General features: G+C 40.0%; 1 protein-coding gene across 4 annotated transcripts in view; it reads right to left on the reverse strand.

Annotated features, from left to right (window-relative positions):
- The window catches only part of PCNX1 (pecanex 1), a 116,562-nt gene extending 93,262 nt beyond the window's left edge, over positions 1 to 23,300 (reverse strand). For all 4 annotated transcript variants that reach the window (XM_070758419.1, XM_070758428.1, XM_070758409.1 and 1 more), the window contains exons 1-4: positions 22,973 to 23,300; positions 7,572 to 7,780; positions 775 to 880; positions 19 to 64 (exon numbers count right to left, since the gene is read on the reverse strand). In XM_070758419.1, the coding sequence (XP_070614520.1) occupies positions 19 to 64; positions 775 to 880; positions 7,572 to 7,780; positions 22,973 to 23,125 (514 nt within the window). In that variant the 5' untranslated portion in view covers positions 23,126 to 23,300. The remainder of the gene's footprint in view (positions 1 to 18; positions 65 to 774; positions 881 to 7,571; positions 7,781 to 22,972) is intronic.
- Positions 23,301 to 26,682: the final 3,382 nt, after the last annotated feature.

Raw genomic sequence — 26,682 nt, forward strand, 5'->3', positions numbered from 1 at the left:
TGAAAATTAGAATGTTACCTTTAATGGTACCTGCAGTTCCATGACGAGATAAACCTGATCCAATCTAAAAGGAAAGAAATGAGTTGCACCAGTCATTTACCTTCTTAGGCAAAATTGGGATAACTGGAGTAAATAATTAAAATCTCCTTTATTAATAGAATAATAGGAATAGTACTTTTAGCTTTTTTTAAAAAAAATCTTTAAAAAAAGATTATTTTGTAAACACAAAATTTTAAGCTATTATCTACTGCAAATTAATCATATAGTTGCTCCTTCTCCCAAATCACTGTGCTATTTTTGCTCCTTTCATAAAATATATTTTGGAATTTTGAATAATGTGAAATATTAATACCACTCACAACAATAATGCATAAATAGCTGCAATTGATAATACCTACAGACATCCAAATATATGAACATACAATGATTCACAGAATCCAATCAGACCAATGTTGAACAACTGCAGACAATAACAACAAAAATAATGGTTTCTTTACCAGAATAACTTCAACAAATTATGTAAATAAAAAACAAACACTTTGAAAGAATTTAACAAATGTATAATACTGTGGAACTTAACAAGTGTATGATATTGCAGTAAGAAATGTACGATATTAAAATCCTGGAAGTTGGCAAAAAGCAAAGGAAGTAACAGATCCTCAATAAACTAAAACAAATGATGATAAAATAAAAATTCCAAACATTAAAGCATATTGTTATTTGGCTCAGCTGAATTTAACTTTAAAAAGGCATGTGTCCCCAAACAGTTCTTACCTGGTTATTTAGATCTAGACCAGCAAAAGAATTTCGGGAACTGCATCCTACTGGAGGTGTGGCTTCTCTAATAAACTCTGACATCTCAATCCCTCCACCTGGATCACTAAAATATAAGAAATTTTAAAGTATTATTTTGGTTATCTATGTCAAGTTACACCAAAGGATATATTAGAAGTTTCTTCAATTGCCAGTATTGTTAATACTCAATACATCTGCTGAAACCACATCAAATTCAATGTTATAATCAAAAAATTTTAGTTAGCAAAATATCAAGAGTTGTTCAATCTCTTCTATATCCAAATAAGAATAAGCTTCTTTATATTATTATAATGTTTTATATCTAACTTATTCTTCATAAAAATGCCCCTAAGACGAATCCAAAAAGTAATTATTCTCAAAAAAGTGCAGAAGATCTCTGAATTAACAAGATTCTAAATAGATATGCTTAAAAAAAGGTGTATATTGCAATACTGTATAAGAACCTCTAGTATTAGAAGATAAAGTAAGATCAACACTCCAGTCATTACCAAGTTGGAAGGGTACAGGAACTGGTGAAATAACCCACAGAAATATAGAAATCAACGGAAAAAGAATCAGTAAAATGTATAACCAGACTAGAGAATGATACAATGGCTGACAGGAGAAAAGCCTTTTCTGCTGTGGCTCCCTCACCCTGGAACATTGTGCTATTTGAGATGAGACCCACCATCACCCCCTTGGCTTTCTGAAAAAGGCCTAAAAACCTGGCTCTGCCGATTGGATTGGGGTCCCAATAGGAGTGTCCTACTCTGGAGATGGTTAATAGACTAAGAAGAAGATCCAAGCTCCATCCCGTTTTGTTGCTGTTGTTGTTAACTTTTAATGTTCAGGGTTTCAGTGTTCATGTATGCGTCTGTGCATGCTTGTGCTTGACATGATTGTGTTAATCATATCAAGCTGTTATTGAATATGCTCAGAAAAATAGGAATCCCAGGACATCCAAATGTTCTCATCAAAACCATATACAGTACTGTATATACAAATCAGAAAACCACAGCACAGCAGAACATGGTAAAATAAACTGCTCCAGCTGGGCGAAAGAGTGTGACTCTTCTTTTATTTAATCAATCAATCTATATAGTGAATTTAAGGAAAGCTAGATTGGAAGATGAAGATAGACACTTGTGGGGAAGACATGGCAAACTCAAGATGTCTGTGCTAAAAGCAGAACAAACTAAATGTGACAGAATGAAGACCCAGCAAATAGACAGGCTCTTCCTAATTTCTCTTGGGACAAGAAGACTTGAGATCACTCACAATACTCCAGACAGTTGCTTCACGAGGGGAGACCACAAGTCAACAAGAAAGTGGGTTTTCCTGGACTCACATCTCCTACCAAAAGAGTGGGTGGCAGGCATGACTAGGAGATCTTTTGCACAGCTCCAATTAGTGCACCAGCTGTGACCTTTCCTGAATTATAACTCCTTGTGCCCAGTTCCTCAAGCCCTGGTCATCTCTTGTCTGGATTACTGCAATGCACTCTACATGGGGCTACCCGATATCCATTTGGAAGCTTCATCTGGTTCAAAATGTAGCAGTAAGGACAGTCTTTGGGGCCCCTAGACTGGCCCATATTACACCTCTTCTCCACAAACTTCACTGGCTATACGTCTGATGAGTGCAGCCTATTTATTTATTTATGTCCACCTATTGACTCACCGTGACTCTGAAGTGAAGTAGCCTGCAAGCAGTAATAACACAGTACAGAATAATAGTAGTAGTAGTAGTAGTAGTAGTAGCAGCAGCAGCAGCAATAATAATAATAATAATAATAATAATAATAATAATACCACCACCACCACCTCCCCACTCTACTCACAGAACAACAAACAGTAAGTTAAGCCATTTGATGGGTTCTATCCCACTCTGGGATCTTCAAGGTCTTATGAAAGAATGAAGAGCGGCGGCAAGTTTAATTTCTGTAGGGCTCCTTATTCCAAAGGGAATAAGGGTCAGGTAGATGTAACAGGCAAAATATGGTCCCTCAGATAACCCGGTCTCAAATCACAAAGGGCTTTAAAGGTGACAAACAGCACCCAAAACTGCACGTGGAAACTAATCTGCAGCCAATGCAGTTTCTGCAGAAGAGGTAATACATGTGCACATCTAGGTCTGCAAAAACCATGCAGGCCACTGTATATTGAACCAGCAGCAGCTTTTGGATGCTTTTCAAGGACAGTCCTACAACCCGTGTAGAGTGCATTGCAATAGTCAAGATGGGAGGTAACTACAGCATGAGTGGCTATGGGTAGGTATTGTTGGTCCAGGAAAGGGCATAGTTGCTGCACAACTTGTAAGTGTGCAGTTCCCCACCACCCCAGCCATGACTGCAACATGCTCCTCACGCAGGAATCATGAATCCAGGAAACTCTCCAGATTACACATGCGGTCTGTTTGGGGCAATGCCATCCTATCCAAGACCAAAAATAGCAATTTTCCATTGAAACCCCAAATCCAAAGCCACTCTGTCTTGCCAGGGTTCAGTTTCAGTCCATTGCTTCACATCCAGCTCCTAACAGCTTCCAAGCACAGCAAGTATCATCAGCATATTGATGATATATCAGTCCATGGTGACAGATGATCTCACCCAGCCCCTTCAAGATATTGGTTATGACCTTTAAAGCCTTTACATTTTTGTCTTTATTTTTGCAAGCACATCATCCTGCTGACTCATTATCAGTAGCATTCAACTACTACTTTGAAGTCTTTTTCTCAAGTACTGTATTGCACCCTAGCCAAGACAACCTCTGTGCTATATTGCTGCATTTGATTTTTGCTTTTCAGATGTAAAACTTTGCTGCTTTCTGTATTCGATTTTATTCCATTACTTTCAGTTCATTTCTCTAACCAATCAAGATTGTTGTTGGTTACTAGCTGTCCCACACATTTTTTTACATATGCACTAATGAATACAGAAGACTGTAAGACTAAGCCATATGGTTCCCTGTTTGATATTTTTCTGCTGCTGTTGATGATGAATCCTTGATGATAGGTTTTTTTGAGCCAGCTATCTACCCACATAACTGTCATGCTTTAGAATCCCAATCTCATGGGTACTTTTGTATCCTTAGCAGGAAATCAGTTGCTGGGATTGAGAGGAATAAAAAAGTAAAAAGTTTCACACATACTCATTACAGGCACTTTTTGTGGCAAAAGTCCATATGTACCTGCACATTCATGCAGAAAAATGAAGGGACCTTTTTGAAAATATTGGGGTTTCAAGTGTTACTCTTTAGACTCTATAGCCTATATAATGGATTCAGAGTGAATATATTCTTATGAAGCCCACAAATATAAGCATATTGCAACCCATAATAACACATAATGATTTTAGCTCAATAATCAAGGACAATTCCATGTATTATTTTCTACTATTTTTAACAATAGGAATAGAGACTTTATACAGAATAAATACTGAACGGGAACTCTGAAGAACACAAGCCAGCATAGTAAGTTTAAAGTATAAATCAATCTTCTATAACTCAGTAGTTTATAAAATGCACAATAAAAACAAAAAACATCATTAGAAGTCCAGGAAAAGTCAGTGATTATTTTGAGGGGGGCACACAGGACCCATCACTCATTTTAAACGAGGACTTGGGGACGTAGCCACTTTTTAAGATCTTATTGAAATGCAAGGAGAGCCATACAAATATTTTATAATGCTTTTGTTCTGTTCTATTTTCAGTTTGTACAAATTGGAATTTATTTATTCATTTTAATTTATAGCCACACTCTTGCCAAAGTGAACCTAGGTAGCAAACAAAATATAAAATTCATCAATATAAATAAACCAACTAAACAGAAACAGCAGCCAAGAATAAAACACAGAAATAAAAATAATGAACCAAGTCTCACAAAATACCAACCCCCACTTAAGCCAAAAAGTCTTAAATGCTTTCTGGAATGCCAGCAGGGTAAGGGGTCAAGCTAATTTTAGCTGGTAATGAAAAGGCACTACAATTGTAAAGGCACATGGCACCTAAAGCATATCCAGGCAAGCAGATTTCATAGAACAGGGAGAAACAATCATTGAGAGGTGGTCCTTCAAATATCCTGGCCTCATGTCATAAAGAGCTTTTTAGGTAATACCCAGTACTTTGTTTACCGATAGCTAATACAGGTTGCAGAACAAAGATATAACATAGTGATGGCGAACCTATGGCACGGGTGCCACAGGTGGCACGTGGAGCCATATCTGCTGGCACGCGAGTCGTTGCCCTAGCTCAGCTCCAATGTGCATGTGTGTGCCGGCCAACTGATTTTTGGCTCACACAGAGGCTTTGGGAGGACATTTCTGGCTTCCAGAGAACCTCCTGAGGGATGGGGGAGGGCATTTTTACCTTCCCCTAGCTCCAGGGAAGCCTTTGGAGCCTGGGGAGGGCGAAACAAGAGCCTACTGGGCCCACCAGAAGTTGGGAAACAGGCTTTTTCCAGCCTCTAGAGGGCCTCCGGGGGGGGGGGGTGTAGGGTAATCTGTTTTTGCCCTCCCTAGGCATTGAATTATGGGTGTGGGCATGCACAATAGTGCGCCTGCATGTTCTTTCGGCACCCAAGGAAAAAAAGGTTCGCCATCCCTGATAAAACATGTGCAAAATGAGGAATGCTTATACAGTGGTCCCTCGACTTGCGCGTTCTCGATTAGCGCGAAACGCTGCAATGCGGTTTTTCAAAAAATATTATTTAAAAAATAAAATATTAAAATATTATTTAAAAAAAATTTTTAAAAAAAAAAAATTTTTTTTTTATTCTGTTCCCTGAATGGAGACCGCCGGCCGCTCAATCGGGCCGGCAGGGAACAGAATGGAGCCTTCCGCGGCGGGGCTGGTAAGGGGGGGAGCCGAGGGGGGGAGCAGCAGGGAGCCCACGTTGGAGACCCTCCGCGGCGGCGGGGGCTGCTGCTGTTGCTGCTGGCTGTTGTTTCCGCCGCTGCCTCTCTTAAGCTCGCCTGGGGGCGGTTGGGGGGGTCGGGCCCCGCGTCTCCTGGAGGGTGGCGGCGCAGCAGCCTGCCTCCCCCGCGCTTTACTGCGGCCGCATCGGGGCGGCGACCTGAGGGGGTGCCGCGAGCGGGTTGCGGAGCGGCGGCAGCAACTCCTGAAGGGGGCTCCCGCGCGAGCCAGCCGGGAAATCCTCGCGCCTTCCGCCCGCTCTCCCGACAGGCACTAAACTTGCAACTTCTCCCCGGCGCCGGCCGTGCAAGTTTAGTGCCTGTCGGGAGAGCGGGCGGAAGGCGAAGGTCCAAAGTCCGTATCCCTCCGCTGGAGGGAATCGGCGGGTACGCGTCTTTCTCTCCTTTCCCTCCCACCGCTTCGAATAGGTCCGGAAAAGACTCCGCCCTTCTCTCTTTAAAAAGCCCGAAGAGGGGATTGCGGAACCTCGCCCCATTGTAAATACAGAGCGGGAGGAAGGGGAGGGGGGCGGCGGCAAGGAACATGGCAGGGAGCGGAGGCGCGGGCGAGACCAAACGCCGCGGAAAGCAGAGGGGAGGACGCGGGGTCGAGGCGCCTCGGGCCGGCCAGCCCGCGTCGCCGCTTCTCGGCCCGGCGCCCCTCGGGTTGGACTCTCTTTCAGCCGCCGCCAGTCCGGAGAGCGTAGGCGAGGCGGCCCGCGGTTCACCATCCACATCCTCCAGTTTGTTGTTCTCATGGCGCTCTGGCAATTCTCCATTCCTTTCGTCCTTCAGAGCTTTTAAGAATGACGGTGAGCGGGGCGAATCGGGCGGGCGGGGGGTAGCGGCAAGGAGCCCGGAAAAATCACCATTGCATTGCCAGCCTCCGAATTTGCGTCGCTCCACCTTCTGCGCATGTGCGGCCAGGGCGCGCATGCGCAGAAGGTTTTTTACTTCCGCATCCAGTATAACGCGGAAATCGGTTAGCGCGGGAGGTCTTGGAACGTAACCCCCGCGCTAACCGAGGGATCACTGTAATTGCCTGTGTTGCCACATTCTTCAACAATTATTGTCTATTGATGCTCTTCAGGGGCAGCCTTATGTAGAATACATTGCATAAGTCCTTACGTGAGCTGACCAAGCACGAGTGATCATGCTTTGTGCTCTGGAGGCTAATTTAAAGCGAGGAACAACTGCTATAAGCACTGACTAATGAAAAGAGATACAGTATGTAAATAAGGGTTTCAGTTTCTCCCTCACCCAACTTGTCTATCTTCTTGAATCATGGGAATAAGAAAAGTTATTGTTGGGGCTATAATATCCTACAGATAGGAAATTAAAATGAGGATGAAACAAACTGCAATTTGTTTCAAGGGAAAGTCTGAATCTCTGTTTAGGCTGAACCTGGACCGATCCACTTATCTTTTGTACAGAATGGCTTCCAAATAAAGTCGGTAAATAAAATAATCTGCAGCTATGAATAAAGTGGCAGATAGGCCATAATATGAAAAAACAAGTCTTGTAGTCTACAAGAAAGAATGAATCGTTACTTAGGTCCACTGGTTAAGGCATTAGACTAAAACCAGGAGATTGGGAGTTATAGTCCCGCTGTAGGCATGAAAGCCAGCTAGATGACTTTGGGACAGTCATTCTTTCTTGACCCAACTCCCTCACTAGGTTGTTGTTGTGATGAAAATAGGAGTAGGAAGGAATATTTATAAACAGTTATTTATAAAAATAATAAAGGCAGGATAAAAAAATAAAACTTTAAAAAAATAATTTCAGAATATAAATAAATAAATACAAATAAATATAAATACAGGAATATAAATAGTGACCAAAAATGGTCACACTGAAGATTTCTTACCTGGGTCCATTACTGTCCCTTCTCTTGGTAGAAGAGTTATTCTGCTCTGCTTTTGCACTCCTGTCCATATGCTCACTGGCATTTCTCTCCACAATCTCACCTTCATCAAGTGCTCTGTGAAGACGGTAGTTTATCATCTTCAGAACAATGAAGAGAGTGGCTATCACTGGGCAGTAAATTGCTACTATCACCATAGAAGAAGGAAGAGCCTTTTAAAAAAGAAATTGGATACAAGGAGGAAATTAAGGAAATTATTTTCAAGCATTTAATTATATACACTTTGAATCTGATTGTTCACAACTTGTCATGTACAACTTATTAAGCATTAATTAGTACATAGTTAATGTTCTGCCGGGCTCTCTGATAGGAGCCTTCCAAAAATTTAAGGGTACACATTTTAGACACACACGTTTGAAAATTCAAAACAATGTTCTTTATCACAAAAGTCAAAATAAACAAAGCACTCTTTTTGTATTGCAAACAGCACTCTTCCCAAAACAACCAGGTAGTCTGTACAATTTCCCTTAAGCAGTCATTAAGTACTTAGCTAGCAGCTGTGAAGAAACTTCACACCCCTTCTTCTTCCAACAAAGTGAGACACACACACACTGCTCTGCTTTGGTTTCAAAAGCGTGAAAAAGCAACAAAATCCAGCAACACAAGATTCCTGATGAACTCCAATCAGGTATTCTTCCACAACGGCCAAACCCACATGCTGCTATTTATAGCAGTGGCCCTAATTACTGGAGCCCCACCCAAACACAGGTGGCCTCCCTTATTTCCTGTAATATGTTCTTATTTGGTCTCTTCTCCGCATAATTCTGCACTTGCGTGGGTCCAAAATGTCATCATCTGAATCAACGGAAGATAAGGGAGAGTGACTGCCTGGGCTGTGTGCCAAGCCTTCCTCTGCCGAGTCACTCCCACCTTCTTCGTCCGAGGAAACTAAACTCTGAACTGATTCTGTCGGCAATAACACAGGCCTGTGACATGTTGCATTTTCCCCTGCATCCATCTCCCTATTCCCTGGGGCAGGAGCTGGGCCAGAGCCAACCACAAGTTAACAATATAAATATGCATTATAAATGAAAGAAGGATCCCTTTTCAACCTGTTCTCAAGTTTTTCATTTTTGTTTTCTCTGGAAAAGAATATTAATTGATAAAGACTCTTTTTAAAAATGATACTGAGATGGGAATGAAAGGGAAAAGGCCCATACTAATATATGGTTTCAGTTATTCTTATGCAGGCTGGACAAATGCAGCCATCAAATCACACAGAAAATGTAGTGATAACCAAACAGATGAAATGTAGTGATCATCTAAGAGTCTGTACCATGCTGATTAAGGAACTGATCAGAAATGAGGTGACCCTGAATCCTAATTCTAAATCAACATAATCTTTGTAATTACTGAATAGAAATAGAGCACTATACCATCAAAATTTTATTTAAATAGAGAACTGTTACAAAAGGTCTATATATTCATGCCTAAACTCAAACAAGACATTTTCAAAAATGGGAGTGTGATTTAAAACATAATTGAAAAAGGAAAATTGAGAAAGTGAAAGCTTTGCAACACGCTTTAAGATACTGAAAACCACAATTCAGTTACTGTATATGCAGCAAGGAAGTCAGGGACCGCAAAGTCCAAAAGCACTAGCTGGCTATGAAGCAATAACGATGAAGTTTTTATTGTAGATGCCTCCCAAACTGGTGTTCCACACATTTGAAGGGTGTAACATCCACCAAACCCATGTACAATGTATAAATGCTTCTATCCAGTCTTCACTAATATTGGCTGGTGGGATCCAGAAGAGCCTTTTCTAGCACAGCCCCTGCCTTTTCGAAGGAGGTGATGTCTGCCACCTCTCTTTTAGCCTCAAAATAAGAAAGACTTAAAACTTGGCTATGCTAGTTGGCTTGGAATCCTGAAGTAGAACCTGCTGGCTGGAGATGCTTGGTGCAGTAACAGAGAAGGCACCGCCACCTATATACTCCAAACCCAGGTGTGGGGGGTTGGGGTTGGGGGGGAGGGTGGATTTTAAACTTTTTATAAGTTTGTCTGTTTTTATATTTATAATTATCTTCACATTTGCATATTTTATCACACTTTAAGCTGCTCAGAGTAGCTTGAAACTGGCAAAGAAATTTAATAAATAATAATTGCTATGATATAGCTGAATATGCACCAACTATCCTGCCCAAAAGTCTGTATCCTTACTCACTGGATCTTCACCCATTGATGAGTGAAAAAGGTAAATTTTACCTACAGTTATTGGTGTATGAATATGTGTAAATAAGCAATATCATGAGTCTGCTACCTGAGGCAAGGGTTCCATGTCATCAAAGTAGAATATCTATCTGACTTAAATGCAAACCGAGGATAGAGACCTATCTGTACAAATAAAAGCACAGGTTATGAAATACTCATGAACTCTCTAGCTGGGGAAATCATGAGCACAATTTTGGCCTTCTTCATTTCTTTGACCAACAGATTGTATTTAATTTTCATCCTATCAGCCAATCACAGGATGTAGACAAGTTTGTTTTGGTAATGGCTATTAAGAGCCCTAATTGGTTCTAATGTGTATTATTAAGAGTAGAAATTGTGGTAAATTAAATCACTAAGTACTTTAACTCTAACTTAAAAATAGTATTTACTTGGCAAAGAAGTTAGATTAGATATGGGCATTAGGCATTAAATATTAGTGAACTGCTGAATTATCTGCATTTGCACTCTTTATCTAGTATCAATTAATAATAGAAAATTCAAAAGATATTTTGAAAAATGATTCTAGTTTAAAAGTACGGTATATGTTTAATATTATATAGAATCTCCATTACTGTTCTATTCAAACAGCAATTTTGAATTTGTTAGCTTTTTTTCACCATTCTTGACATCTAATATATAAAACAATGGTGTGGTTTTTTTTACTTTTTACATGCCAGAATTTTCATATAACAATTTGGATAAAATATTTTCAGTTGCAAAGTTAATATTATGTAGTATTTCCTAATGGGTAAGTAAATGGAACATCACTAGCTGCTTTAAAAACTAGTTAAAATAAACCTTATTGATGCTTCTGTTTATATTTCTTCCGCACATATTGTGGGAATCAGATCTCTGAAGAACAAGAGTAATTCTGACAATTCTATTAAGTACTCCTTATCATACTGAGCTGTTTCTAGAATTTAACAGAGCACATATTTTATTAAGAGTTACAGTGAGGGCTACCTTTTTATTTTACAAATAAAATTGGAATAAAATTTAATATTTTAATATCTGCAGTTAATCATTTAACTTATTTGTCATACTAATCATTTGATGCATTCTAGAATTCACTGTGTCGTAACACTTATTTGGGAAGAGTGACACCTATAATTTCTTTTTGAAGAAATTGTGCCATGTCAAACTGGCTTAAGCTTACTGGCTCAAGCTTACTCTGAAGCACCATGGTAATAATAAAAAACCACCACAGTACCCAATTGCCTCAACTCTCCAGAGATCTACTTACTTAATGCTGCAACTCCTTCAGTTATATTAATGAACACATCTTAGAATGTTCATAAACATAGCTGATGGTGCCGAAACCATGCTGAATATTTTCCCATTTCAGGGCTACAACCTTCAGATATATAATAATAATAATAATAATAATAATAATAATAATAATAATAATAATAATAATTTTTTATTAGATTTGTATGCCGCCCCTCTCCGAAGATGAGTCCTTGATGCACTGGGTTAGAAGAACCATTAACTTGACTAAAAGGATAGGTAAATCTTCATGTATCCTCTAGTGAGAAATCTGTTTTGATTTATTAGCAAGCAACAATTACAAATGCTATAAAATTCAATATATACCGCTCAACAAAATAAAGGAAACACTCAAATAACACATCCTAGATCTGAATGAATGAAATATTCTCATTGAATACTTTGTTCTGTACAAAGTTGAATGTGCACAACAGCATGTGAAATTGATTGTCAATCAGTGTTGCTTCCTAAGCGGACAGTTTGATTTCACAGAATTTTGATTTACTTGGAGTTATATTGTGCAGTTAAAAGTGTTCCTTTTATTCTTTTGAGCAGTGTATATACAAGATAAAATTGCCTCTACTTCTAGCCAGGAAAATAGCTGCTGAATTATATGAAAACAGCAGATGATATTCTAAGTTACTAATGTCAATTAATCCTCAAAAGAATCTCTCAACTTAAAATGACTTACTTCACTGCCAGTTCGCTTCCCGACACATGGCATGGCTATGCACATACGCAGTGCTTAATTTTAATATGGAGAAAAAAGTTAATTTATGTCCATATATGTCACCCTTCAGAGAGGGGGGGGGGCATACAAATCCAATAAATAAATAAATAAATAAATAATATATATGCTCTATAAATTTTTAAAGATCAAAATCAGCACTTTAAATTCCAAATTCCAAAATAAATGGCCATTTTTAGATTGGTAAGAGAAATTAACTTCAGTTATTAACCTAAGTGTCTTATTGGGTAAAGGAGTCTTTAAACATAGCCTCATATATAATAATATACTGCACCAATCTGCAGCAAGATTATCTCCAGCTAGAAAGAATATGCAGATGTTATACCACCCACAGTTGGTGAAAAGCAATTCATGCCCCTTGGACTTTAACAAGAGAAATGCACACCACAGCAGCTTCAAAATATATAACCATAACTAACTCTAGATTTATCAAATGAAATCCAAGCGCAAAGTCCAAAAAAGTCAAGAGAAAATTCTAATTGGTTTATGAAAACTTACTACTGTTCACAAAGCAATTGACAACCATTTTCAATAATCATAACATAATTTCAGTCAGCCACTAACAGTTGCCTCTACCGTTCTTTATAAAAGAAGCTCTCTGCTCCTGAGCAAAATTTCCCTAAATATTACACATCTGAATATTTAGTTTCTATGTCCGCCTAACTCAACTGGATAACTCATACAATAGTTGTACCATTACTATTGTGTTATGCCTATGGGTACCCAGAAGCAGCTGACTAAGCACTTGTGGCAAACAAAATATTGATTTAGACTGACCTGACCCAGCAATGGCTATTTTTTCACTGCACGTCAACCTACATTATATGTCAAGCTACAAAATAAGCTACATTGGTAGATGTTTTGCTTTGTTAACCTTCTTAGCATTTTTTTTCAAAATTTAGACTATGATTTCCTCTCATTCCTAGCCAACTCCCTTCCTGCCTGCATCAGAATGTAAAGCATACTCAATTTTCCCTATCCACATGATACAGTACACAATTATATCAAGTCAAAGAACTTAGGTGAAACTGACAAGATTTTAATCTTAATTGGGCAATAAGGGCTACCATTTCTGAATAAAATTTATGTTTCATACAACAGGCAGTTGAAGATGGTATTCACATGTTGAGTAAAAGGGCAAGATCTAAGCTGCCATTTTATGCACAAAATTCACAACAAAATTTCCATCATTACAACAGGAGTACTGTATATGAAAAAAAATTATCCAGATTCAAACAAAATTCTAATGCCCCCCAAAAGTTTTTTTTATGTACTATATTTGGAAGTGGCAGACAAACAAAATCAAAATTTGGAAGTTGATGAAGTAGTAGAAGAAAATAACACCTAAAAAGCCCAGATATAACTGCTTACATATTTCTTTTGTAAAGGCTGCTAATTAGGTTATCTTCTTCTTTGATGCTCACTTATTTTGTGCTACATGAACAGCCAAAAACAGCAAAAGGGAGGAATGAGCACAGAATGTCTGAGAATACACCTGGCATCTAAGACAGCCAAATCAGAAATTAATTTAACTTTTATGTCATTATACATCTGTATATAGTTTTTTTTAAATTTAGAATGAACATTGACTGTATAATACAACATTTGGCAGTGCTAATCTCATTTCAGAGTCTTCCAGCATAGAAACTGCTATTCTGACACAGGAAAGATCAAGACATACATGATCAGCATTTAAAAGGACTTTGTTTCTACAATTTAATCTCTTACTTAATACAAACTCTATGATGCTAGACAGGAGTACATAAGCAATGGTAAAACCATTCCTGGAGTATAGTATTAGCTTTCTCTCAAAAGGTAGAAGAACTACATCAATCAAAATAAATAAAGCTATACAATTTGGAATTTAATTAGAAAATTGTAGGGTTTCTCTACAAAAAGCAAAGAGAATTTGCACTATCTGATAGAGTGAAAGAGTTCTCTAATCAGGCTTTGGCCCAAGGTTATTGGTAACCTACATTCATCAATTAAATAATAATAATTAAATAATTAAATCAGTGAGGACTTGGACTGAGGAAGCAAAGTTAAAGCTACAGGCTTGCTTTGACTGCACAGACTGGAATATATTTAAAGACACCTCTGCAGATCTAGATGAACTCACAGATATTGTAAAATCATATGTCAGCTTCTGTGAAGACCTATGTGTACCAACCAGGAACTTGAAAATATACAGTAACAATAAACCTTGGTTCACAGCCAAACTCAAGCAGTTACGTCATTCCAAAGAGGAAGCCTACAGAAAAGGTGATAGAATGCTGTACAATCAGGCCAGAAATATATTAACAAGGGAGATCAGAGCAGCAAAAAGGAACTACTCTGAAAAGCTAAAGAATCAATTCTCAACAAATGAACCAGCAAACATGTGGAAAACTCTCAAAAACATCACCTGTTACAGCAAACCACCTTCCCAAGCTGAAGGAGATCAGCAATTGGCAGATGACCTGAATGTGTTCTACTGCAGGTTTGAAAAGAAACCTCATCCACTTATGTGCACAACCTCCATCCCAGACACACCAACAACAGCTAAATCTTCTACAACTGAACCCATCCCATTGTGTTTACAACCCCTAGTGATCACAGAAAAGGAAGTGAAAGATCTATTTCTCAGACAGAAGCCTGGAAAAGCACCAGGCCCAGACAAGATAACTCCTTCTTGCTTAAAAGTCTGTGCTGACCAATTGGCCCCCATCTTCACCCAAATCTTCAACAAATCACTAGAGTTGTGCTATGTTCCTTCCTGCTTCAAACGCTCGACTATCATCCCAGTGCCAAAGAAGCCCTCCATCAAGGAACTGAATAACTACAGACCAGTTGCTCTAACATCTGTAGTTATGAAAACCTTTGAAAGGCTAGTGATGTTCCATTTGAGAGCCATCACGGATCCACTGTTAGACCCCCTGCAATTTGCATACCGAGCAAATAGATCAACAGATGATGCTGTTAATATGGCTCTACACTACATCCTTCAACATCTTGAATCTCCAATGACCTACGCCAGGGTCCTCTTTGTGGACTTCAGTTCAGCATTCAATACCATTGTACCGGACATTCTCTTAACCAAACTAAATCAGCTAGCAGTACCTGAACACACTTGTAAGTGGATCACAAGCTTCCTAACAGACAGGAAGCAGCAGGTGAAGCTAGGAAAAATCACATCAGATATATGTACAATTAGCACAGGTGCCCCCCAAGGCTGTGTACTCTCACCACTTCTCTTCTCTCTATACACTAATGACTGCATCTCATACGATCCATCTGTTAAACTACTGAAGTTTGCAGATGATACAACAGTGATCGGACTCATTCGAGACAATGATGAATCCGCATACAGACGGGAAGTTGAACAACTATCCTTGTGGTGTGTCCAGAACAATCCAGAACTGAACACACTCAAAACTGTAGAAATGGTGGTAGACTTTAAGAGAAACCCTTCCACTCTTCCACCTCTCACAATACTAGACAACACAGTATCAACAGTAGAGACCTTCAAATGTCTAGGTTCTATCATATCTCAAGACTTAAAATGGTCACCTAACATCAAAAACATCATCAAAAAAGCACAACAAAGAATGTTCTTTCTGCGCCAGCTCAGGAAGCTCAAATTGCCCAAGGAGCTGCTGATTCAGTTCTACAGAGGAATCATTGAGTCTGTCATCTGCACCTCTATAACTGTCTGGTTTGGTGCTGCAACCCAACAGGACCGACACAGACTTCAGAGGATAATCAGAATTGCAGAAAAAACAATTGCTGCCAATCTGCCTTCCATTGAGGACCTGTATACTGCACGAGTCAAAAAGAGGGCGGGTAAAATATTTACTGACCCCTCGCATCCTGGACACAAATTGTTTCAACTCCTACCCTCAAAACGTCGCTACAGAGTACTGCACACCAAGACAACTAGACACAAGAACAGTTTTTTCCCGAACGCCATCACTCTACTAAACAAATAATTCCCTCAAAACTGTCAGACTTTCTACTAAATCTGCACTTCTATTCTACTAGTTTTTCTCATCATTCCTATCACCCATTTCCTCCCATGTTGACTGTATGACTGTAACTTGTTGCGTATATCCTAAGATTTTTATTAATATTGCTTCTTCATTGCTTATTTGACCCCTATGACAATCATTAAGTGTTGTATCACATGATTCTTGACAAATGTATATTTTATTTTATGTACGTTGAGAGCATATGCACCAAGACAAATTCCTTGTGTGTCCAATCACACTTGGCCAATAAAAATTCTATTCTATTCTATTCTATTCTATTCAAAAATGTATGCCCTAATAGAGGCCTAATATTTGAAGGAAATACAGTGGTACCTTGGTGCTTAACTGCTTTGAAATTTATAGAATTTGGTACTCAATGCATTTTGACACAAAAATTTTGTCCGAGTGCTCATTGGGGGTTTTTTGGTACTCAACACACAAACTACATCTTGTCAGTATTGGCTGCCTTGTAACCACTACATTATTTCTTATGGGAAAAATCTGTTTGGTATGCATCATTTTGGTACTCATCACATCCTAGAACCAATTAAGGATGAGCATCAAAGTACCACTGTACTTTAGTTCATCATTTTGAAGTTTACTCCTCTACATAATTAAAAGCCACACCTAAATATATATATTTTCAAACTCTAAATAAATATTGCTGTTATGTGTAATTGTCCTACTGGTCCAAAGCCAGAAAGCCTGGAATAAATAGTACTTTGAGAGCAAATTTGGTATATAGACTTTACACACATGGCAAAACATGTAATCCATAGAGTCCATTATGATTTGTGGTATGACTAACCAACCTATACTCACAATTATTTCCTTCCCTGAAGATCTATTTATAATCTTTTTGCTTTTGTATTATGCAGATATTACAAAGATATAAGATATAAGTATCTTATATGTGTGCGTATATAATATATTTTTGCTGAATTGAAAATGAAGGGAGATTAGTATAGATTTATTTCGAGAAACATCTTAGTTCTTTTTAATTATCTTAGTTCTGAAAAGTTATTCGATTTTATTGTCCTCTATGCTTTTCACCTGATAATTCCATATCCTTCATGTAAGCCCCAGTGGTAAAATAATTCTTTGACTAGTATTTCAAATACAAGTTTTGATAAGGGAAGATAACGTAGCTTCCTACAGGTTTATTACTGATATTGCTATACACATGCACAGCTCTGAGTTTTATATAAATTAAAAAAATATGAAAAACAGCAAAATCACAAGAACTTTGTATCCGAAACTTAGCATAATGAAAGCTCAAATACTCTCTCTCAGAACCAGTTTGCATATTACTGCAAATATTAATCAGGCAAGTAGTCCATATTTATGGGAGTGAGCTGTTCCATGGGAGGGAAGACAAAACCGGGAAAACCTTACTATGGTACTACAAACAGGACTCCCTTGAGGACAGGACTTTAGCAGAGGTTCTTTCCCTGACTTTATGGCTAGATTCAGTTTGAAGCAGCTGATCTTGAAGATAACCAAGTCCTGAGGCATATAAGGCTTTACAGTTCATAACTAGCAACTTGAATTTCACCTAAAACTGAGAAGCAACCAATAATAGATAGTCCTCAATTTACAAGTCCATTTAGTGATCATTCAAGTTACAACAGCCCTGAAAAAAGTGACTCATGACCATTTTCGCACAACCATAGCAGCATCCCCATGGTCACATGATCAAAATTAGATGCTTGGCAACTGACTCATATTTGTGATGGTTGCAGTGTCCTGGGGGGTCATTTGATAACCTTTTGTGATCTTCTGACAAGCAGTGTTAATGGTAAAGCCAGATTCACTTAACAAGTGTGACAAGAAAGGTGCTAAACAACGGCAAAACTCACTTAACAATTATCTCATCTAGCAACATAAATTTTGGACTAAATTGGGGTTGTTGTAAGTCAAGGACTACCTGTACAGTTTCTAGAATAGAAGTGTTTTGTGGGTAACCATAGGTGCATCCCATACTAGTGCATCTTGGAACTAATTTAAGCTTCTGGATAGTCTTCACTTGAAGACACTTTATTTAAGTCTATCAGAAGATAGTCTTCAAATGAAGACATTTTATTTAAGTCTACTATGGAGTGATAATACCACTGGCACTATGTGTAATGCCTTCTAATCCAGTGAAAACCACAAAAAATATGTTTGTACAAAGGATTTCCTGGCCTTGGTCGCTGTTCAAGGTGAACCCAAGAATTCAAGAGAACCATCAGATTACAAAGCTACTATGATGGGGAATCATGACCCACTCTATATAAAAACTATCTCTAGATTCAGAAGGTCTTTGTACCCTCAACCATTCATTATTGCTAGATTCAGTGTAAGTCTGTTCCTCTCTATCCAAATGCCAATCACCTTTAGGTGCAGAATCAAAAGATTCACTGCCTCATTTGTCCATTTGTCACATTTTGCTTGAAGTAAAGAAATAGCAAAGAGCAGAGAAATGCATTTTCCTTTATTTATTCAATTTATTTAATCAATGTGGTGAAAAAAGTAAGGTTCTACATTTAGGCAAGAAAAACACAATGCACAGGCATAGTTCCCTCTAAGCTGAGCAGTGAGCAATCGCTCACTTAAGAATAATCATCAACTCAGAGTTTTCCAAACCTGCCCAGAAGCCGAGAGGGAAAGAGTGAGAGGGAAGGAGAGAGCGAGGAAGAGAGAGAAACAGATAGAAAAAAGAGAGGAAGGAAAAGAGAAAGAAAAAGAATGGGAGTAAGGAAGAGAGAAAGAAAATCAAAATCTAGTTTGAAACTAGCTCAACTATTTAAGTGGCATTTTGATATTGATAGAGTTGCCCTATTATGAGCTCACTGTTATAGACACATAGTACAGTATTTTATTTTGAAATTCTCTGAGGCAAAACAGGGTGGGTTTTTTGTTTGTTTGTTTGTTTGTTTGTTTGTTTGTTTATTATTTCTGTGCCGCTCAGTCCCGAAGGGACTGCCGCTCAGACACTATACTTTTCCGCCCACCCCCCCAAAAAATTAGAGGGAACACTGTGCACAGGTATAGTATAGTAGTAACTGTTAGAAGGACCTTGAACTCCTAGTGGGCAACCATTTAAATATGAACCCGCAGTGTGCAGCAGCTGCCAAAAAAAGCAATACAGTTCTAGGCTGCATAAACAGAGGAAGAGAATCAAGATCATTTGAAGTGTTAATACAAGTTTATAATGCCTTGGTAAGGCCACACTTGGAATACTGCATTCAGCTTTGGTTCCCACAATGTAAAAAGAATGTTGAGACTCTAGAAAAAGTGCAGAGGAGAGCAACAAAGATTATTAGGGGACTGGAGGCTAAAACATATGAAGAACAGTTGCAGGAACCGGGCATGGCTAGTCTAATGAAAAGAAGGACCAGGGGAGACATGATAGCAGTGTTCCAATATCTCAGGGGTTGCCACAAACAAGACAGAGTGAAGCTATTCTCCAAAGCACCTGAGCGTAGGACAAGAAGCAATGGGTGGAAACTAATCAAGGAGAGAAGCAATTTAGAACTAAGGAGAAATTTCCTGACAGTTAGAACAATTAATCAGTGGAACAACTTGCCTCCAGAAGTTGTAAATGCTCTAACATTAGAAATTATTTTTAAGATGATGTTGGATAACCATTTGTCTGATGTCATGTAGGGTTTCCTGCAAGGGGTTGGACTAGAAGATCTTCCAACTCTATTATTCTAAATCTAAATCTTATATGGCTGCCGATTTCAAGCAAGTGACTCTGCACAGCAAACAATCACAAAACCAATTAAATTACAAGTACAATACAAAAGAAAATTAAATACATTCAGCAGCCAAGAAAATTGTTATCTGAAAATGATAACATAACTAGGAAATGGGAACCTTAACACATTCTGGACCTTAGCCCAGGCACATAACTAGGTCTTCAATGAGTTACAAAAAGTCAACAAGATCAAAGCCATGAAAATTTCTTAAGTGACAATATTCCAGAGCATAGTCATTACAGCAAAAAAGCCTCTTAATCCAGTGATGGCTAACCTTTATCTCATCGTGTGCCGCAAGTGCACATGCTGGCATCCATAATGCAATGCGTGCACAACACCCCCACGTGCCCTGCTCCTACGCATGCGTGCACAACCCCTCCATACCTCCGCGCATGCATGTGTGACCTCCTACGCCATCCCCTCCCCTGTGCATGCATGCGCCCCACACCCAATTTGGGGCCTAGCAGGCCTCCCTGCTGCTTCCTGAGACAAAAACTGGGTGCGGGGGGCATTGTATGCCCCCGCACTCCCCCCACTCCCGTGCATGACCCGAACCCACCCACACATGCACACACATCTCCTGCATGTGTCCTGCCCTCCGCGCATGCACAGCAGATACATGAAAATCAGCTAGCTGGCGGGAGACACACGCTCATACAGTATAGCTGAAGTGGGCAAGGGCTCATGTGCCCACGTAGGGCTCTGCATGCCACCTGTGGCACACATCCCATAGATTTGCCATCAGAGTCCTAGTCAATGCCAGCAGATATTCCTTGACTAAGTGGACTCAGAGGGCGCCCATTCTGCTGAACTAGATTGTATAGGTAAAAAAACTGGGGGAAGACAGTCCCTCATATAGCCTGTTCTCAAGCCATGAAGGGCTTTAAAAGAGACCACCAGTATCTTGAATTGCTCCTGGAAACACACTGGCAACCAATAGCATTTAGCATTTAGACTTATATACCAGTTCATAATGCTTTTACAGCCCTCTCTAAGTGGTTTACAGAATCAGCATATTGCCCTCAACCAATCTGGGTCCTCATTTTACCCACCTCGGAAGGATGGAAGGGTGAGTCAACCTTGAGCCAGTGGTGAGATTGAAACTGCTGAACTACAGCTAGCAGTTAGCTGAAGTAGCTTGGAGTGCTGCACTCTAACCACTGTGCCACTCCGGCTCATAGGAGTTACATATGCCAAGTACCTGACACCATTTACTACTCATGCAACTGCATTCTGGGCCAACTGAAGCTTCTGACTGCTCTTCGAGGGCAGACCAAGGTAGAGCACATTGCAGTAACTATGTCGGAAAGTCACAGAGGATTGAGTGACAGTAACCAGAACCTCCTGGTCCAAAATGGGCACAACTGGCATAAAACCTGGAAGTGTGCAAAAGCCCTTTTAACCATAGATACATAGTCTAAGAGGACTCCTGGACTGCTTACTTGGTCTGTGTGGGATAATGCCACCTTATCCAGGACCAAAGGTGGAAAAACCTTGACAACGGAGGGCCCACCTACACAAAGCCACCCTTCTCCCATCATAGAGTGGAAACTGGAGAGGGATTTCAAGAGAACAAGTGCAGAAATGCTCCTTTACACATTGAAAGCAATGTGATCACACTGGCAGCAGGAAAAAAGTCAGGCAAATGAGACTGTCTACAGAAATCACTTGCTTCCTCCCCCTCTCCACAGATTTCAAGAGGCTATTGCAAGCTGTTTGTGTAATATGCCCCCCTCATTTTATCCTTCTAGTTGCAATCTCATGCACAATTCTCTCTAGAGTCTTATTTGATGAACAACATAAATCTTTCACAAGTCAGCTTTTCCCTGGTATTTTATGTTTACTAGAATTTCCAAGGAATAAAGTGCAATAATGTCTGGTTGTCATGGCAACACCATACTCACAAAAAAGTTTCCCCTACATTAGACAGAACTGAATTTAGTAAGGGGAATGAGATAGCAATAGAATTTAGCATGTTCAATTTCCAATTATGCTCCATAATTCTTCAGCTCATTATTCATTTCTGAAATCAAATTATCAAAAAATATGTATATTATTGTTTAAGCCATTACCAGTTTATGACTACCAATGTCTAGATTTCAGCAGGCCAAGAATCTCAGTGATATTACAATAAATGCAGAGAAAAATATACAGTATTTAAAAAGTGATTCTAAGAAATATTTTGTAGCTTTTCCATAATATAGTCTGGCTGGGTTTAAATTACAGAAATTTTGTTTATAACAAGAGAAAGAATCTTGTTGCCTCTCTTCATCAGCTCATTCATTAATCCGCAGAACACAAATGTATGTAGTAGAAATATAAGCTGTAGTCTATTAAACTTGTTCAGTCATTTCACACACAGTGTATGCTTTCTGTACACACATACAAAGACTTCATTTTTACAGAAATATATAACTCAAACAGATCTCAATTCTGTCATCTTTCCAATCAAGATAATAACTTAAATTAACATTATACAACAACACTCAGTCGCCTTAAAGTTGGGCGGCATAGAAATTTGATTAAATAAATAAATAAACATCAATAAAAAAATAAAATGAGCACTGGGAAGAGAGTCTGGTGACCATTTAGTTGCCCCTCCAGATGTAGGATTTCTACTTTTTTTTTAAAAAAAAGAGAATATTACTTATCCCACACCAGACAGGAATGCATATCCAATTGGGGAACATCAGCACCAACATTTCCATCCCTCCCCAGGTGTTTCACTACCTTAGGACCGAGCCCATAAACCTTTAGTTATTCATTTATCCTTGGTCCTTCACAACTACATGCTCAGCAACCGTACATGTTGACAAGCTGCAGCCAATCCTTTTTTGGAGGACAATCTCATCAAAACACCCCACGTGTAAGATTGCCACCCATTCAGCCTTTACACGCAAAAAAGAAAAGGAACATTTCGGTTTCCACACAAAGAATTTCCTGTGAGGGGGGGAAATAAAATCCATCTCGGATGAGGTGGCCCCCCAAAAAGCCACGCATCCGCTTCAAACGATAGGAGAGAGGTCACACCAGTGGGATCTTTTTTGTTTGTTTTTAAGGAGCGGGAGGTCGGTTTTGGACTCTTTTTTTCCTCCCCAAGTTTATTAGTATTGGTGTTTGACCTGAGCAAGGAGGCAGCGGCCCTTTTTTCCATCCTCCGCCTCTACAAAAAAATACAATAAAAGCAGCAACGGAAGAGCGGTGGTGGATAGACGTCGGTCTCCCCAGCCCAACCTGACTCTGCTCCAGTGGGCGAAGGCGACAGCCCCCCAAGCTGAAGGCGAGTCTGAAGCCCGAAAAAAGCCCCTTTCCCCTCCTTCTTCTCCCAGCTGCGGATTGATGGGTCAGGCCGGCTCCTTCACTCACCATGTATAACGTGAAAGGGAAGCCAAGGAGGAAGAGCCACAGGTAGAGGTGCAACGCGTTGACCCCGGCGCCCTGGTGCGGGTCTTGGTACCAGCCGCCGCTCAAAGCCGCCCACACACCTTGGCGCAGGATTTGCAGCACCTGAGAGCCCATGGCGGCCTGGGCCTCAGCCCGGGTTGTGCCAGCCCCTCTTTCCCCTCACTACCCGTCCTGCGAGCCCGGGCACAACTGCCCGCCGCCTCCTCCTCCGCAGCCTGAGCCTCGCGACAGCCACAAGAGCCACCCCCCCGTCCTCCGTCTTCCCCTCCTCCTCCTCCTCCTCCCCCCCGCCAACGCCGCCGCCATCTTACGTCCGGGCCCCGGACCGCCCGCCCGCCCGCCTATGGACCGGCAACCCTTGCGGCAGCCGACGCGACCTCGGCGCCCAACCTGGATTCTCCCTCTCGCTGCGCGAACGGAAGGTGCGGCGGCAGCATTTTCGGTTTGGCTGTCGAACCGTTTCGCCAGGAAGCCCCCGCCTCCCCTCCACCAAATGAAGTGAATCAGAGCCGCAAAGGGAAATAAAACGCTTATTCTCGGCCCTTGGCGAACGAATTCAGAATTGGAGGGTCTTTTCTTGGAGTTGCTTTCCAGCCACAAAGGCTGCGTTCCTTGGGCTTGGATTTTAACTCCTGCGTCCCCAAATTGCTTTGAGATATTTACTTAGAACTCAGGGGTAGGCAGCGTCGGCTCTTTCTATGACTTCTGGACTTCAACTCCCAGAATTCCTGAGCTAGTCATGCTAGCTCGGGAATTCTGGGAGTTGAAGTCCACATGTCATAGAAGAGCCAACTTTGCTTACCCCTGACTTAGGTCTCTGGAGAGGCCTTCCTCCTGGCTAGGTGGCAGAGAAACCAAGCCTTTGGCAAGGCTACCGACAGCAGAAGCAACAAAGAACTCTAGTTGCTTTGGATTGCATTCTGTTACCTGAGCGCCATTAGCATTGCTAGCATTATGGGAAAGGGTGGGTGGGGGAAAAGGCATTTTAGAAGATTGCTAAAAGTGCGAAAGGAAAACCACGAAAACCTAGAAACTAGAAAAAAAGGAAAGCTCGCTTTGTCGGGCCCGGAAGCCGTGTAACTTTCCTAGGGCGGCTTTGTAGTGCCAAGTACAAATGGCAATTCTTTCGCAGACGCTTGAGGTTTTGGACCGCAGTCCTAGGCATGCTTTTCCTCGGAGAATATGAGAGTCTGAATTTCCCAACGGTGCTTTTTCAAGAGGCAACTGGAATTTCTATATTTTTTCTCTTTTTTTCCAGTTACCTCTTGGGGGGGGACACCTTTGGGGCAACCGTGACCTGGATTAAGAATCTCCATAAACGGAACATTAAAAGCCTGATTGCTTCTCTGTGCTGAGGAAAACGCTTAAGCGCAAGACAACGTATACAGCGTTGGTGAGCAGTTAGCAGTTCGCTGCGACTGTGAAATCGGGCGATGTGGGTCACTGGTTAAACCACGAGTACTGCGGTACAATACTATCCCATTGGCTTTTGGAGAAGAACAACCCGGCAAAGAAGACCTGAAGTGAAAACAGCGAGTTTGATTGTAGTGGGCGGGGCCAGGAATTATTAAGAAGTTACGCCCCCGTCGTCCCCTCTCGCGAGATTGCCAATTCCCGCGAGAACAGGAAATCCGAAAGCGTCCCTTGGTGTCATAGTAACGAGACTTCCCCCTAAGCTTCCATCGCGGCGTGCTGACAAAGCTGTAATTCGATCTTCAAAAACCATAAAATATATATTTTATTACGGTTGTAAGATCTGCCGTGGGGCATAGTCTGGGATTACTGAGATTCACATAGGAGATATGTGTCGGTTTGCCTGTAATTAACCATGGTTTACGCAAGACAACCTTTTGATTTGCATGATGTATGGCTTGCTAGGCAAAATAACGTCCGATTAATTTGTTGTTTCAGGGTAACCCCAGCCGAAAACAAATGGCAGTTTGCTTTGCAAACGGTGTGGGGCAATGTTCATTAAAACACATCTTACTTGATTCACAGGAAGGCATAATAGTTTCAATAGACTTTAGAACTGTGTGGGACCAGAAACTCACTGTAAAGTTACTTTCACCATTAAAATCAAAGGGAGAACTGAAGTTAAGAGGAATCCATAAGGGCAGGTGGAGTTACATCTAACCACATAAGGGTGAGAACCGACACTGAGAAAACAATGGCCAGGAAAACTGTGTGCACTCTCAGCAACCAAATGGACTGTAAAAAGTCCGTTTTAAGGCGGCAGTGGGAAAGGGGTGGGAAAAACCTTGGGATCTGTTTTTACATTTAGGTCTGCCTAGCATCTACAGTAAAATGACTTCTCCATGCAATTCTCACAAATTTTGTGAACATTTCCTAATGTCCTATTCATCCCAGAATTCGCTCAGGAAGCATGAGGAAAATCAATCCATCTAAGAGGACAACTCCTTTCCCATTTGGTACAAAATAGCACATTATTTTCTATATTGCTACCAAACACAGCCTATGCTTGGCTAGAGTTAAAGCATTCGTCTAGTTATTTGAGAAGTTGCATAAGTAGATCTGGAGATAATTATAAGGCTAGAGAGAAGCTAATGTAATCACCAATGCTGCAAAGTTTGAAAGAGGGACATAACATAAAAATGTGAAAAAGAAATCTTGAAAATGTCATTTTAGGAATATGTGAACTTAGGTGTACCAGGATTTACTATTCAGGGCATGGCATGGCAATAATGCTTAGAAAGGACATTACTCAGATAATATGTCCTTTTAGGGTATAATTCATTAAATGATGGGATGGTATATTAAAATTGCTAAATATCCCATATTACAGTTAGGCTCATCTATTCTCCTGTTGATCTGTTTCTTGAAATATTTTATCCAATTCTCATTTGAGGAAAGTTCTTTAGCTGTCAAATATGACATTTAATTACCAAATGGAGATGAAACAGAAATACTCATTGAGTTTTATAAACAAAGAGCTAACAGTTCTAACAAAGAGCTAACAGTTCTATGTCAAAAGGCATTTTAGAAGATTGCTAAAAGTGCGAAAGGAAAACCACGAAAACCTAAAAACCAAGACTGAATTACACACAGGTACATAGATCAGTTTATATATTTGTTACAAAAAAGTGAGATGTAGGGAAATTATATTGATTCATTTCATTCATTATTCATATAAATAAATGCATGCTTTGTATTATGCTTTATAACACAAAGATGTGGAGATTCACACTTGGAGAAAGTAATACCAAATGAACTGGCAGATTTTACAAAGGACAGTGGAGCATAAGATACCTAATATAAATGATATATTAAAAATAAGACATTTACAAGAAAAATACCCTTTGCTTTGTTGACTGGTATATAGTTTCATTTGATTTGAGCTCAGAAATAAATTTAAGGTCTGATTGAGAAATAGAGATATACAGTAGTGAGAAAGGCAATTGGTGAGAATCAGTAAAACTCATTGCAAAGCTAATCAAAATTAAGTTTCCAGAAGGTCAAAATGTGTAATCTTTATTTAGCAATGTGACAGCTACGTTTTCTTCCTTTGTTAAACACATTGTTTAATGGAAATTAGTGGAAAATTCTGGTTAGAGGAATTATACTTCAATTTATTAGTTTATCAAATTTCTACACTATTCACCTCACTTAGGTGACTTAGAAAGAATGAACAAAAGCAAATATTGGAAAATTAC

Source organism: Erythrolamprus reginae, chromosome 1 (genome assembly GCF_031021105.1).
Source record: "Erythrolamprus reginae isolate rEryReg1 chromosome 1, rEryReg1.hap1, whole genome shotgun sequence".
Classification (NCBI taxonomy): domain Eukaryota; kingdom Metazoa; phylum Chordata; class Lepidosauria; order Squamata; family Dipsadidae; genus Erythrolamprus; species Erythrolamprus reginae.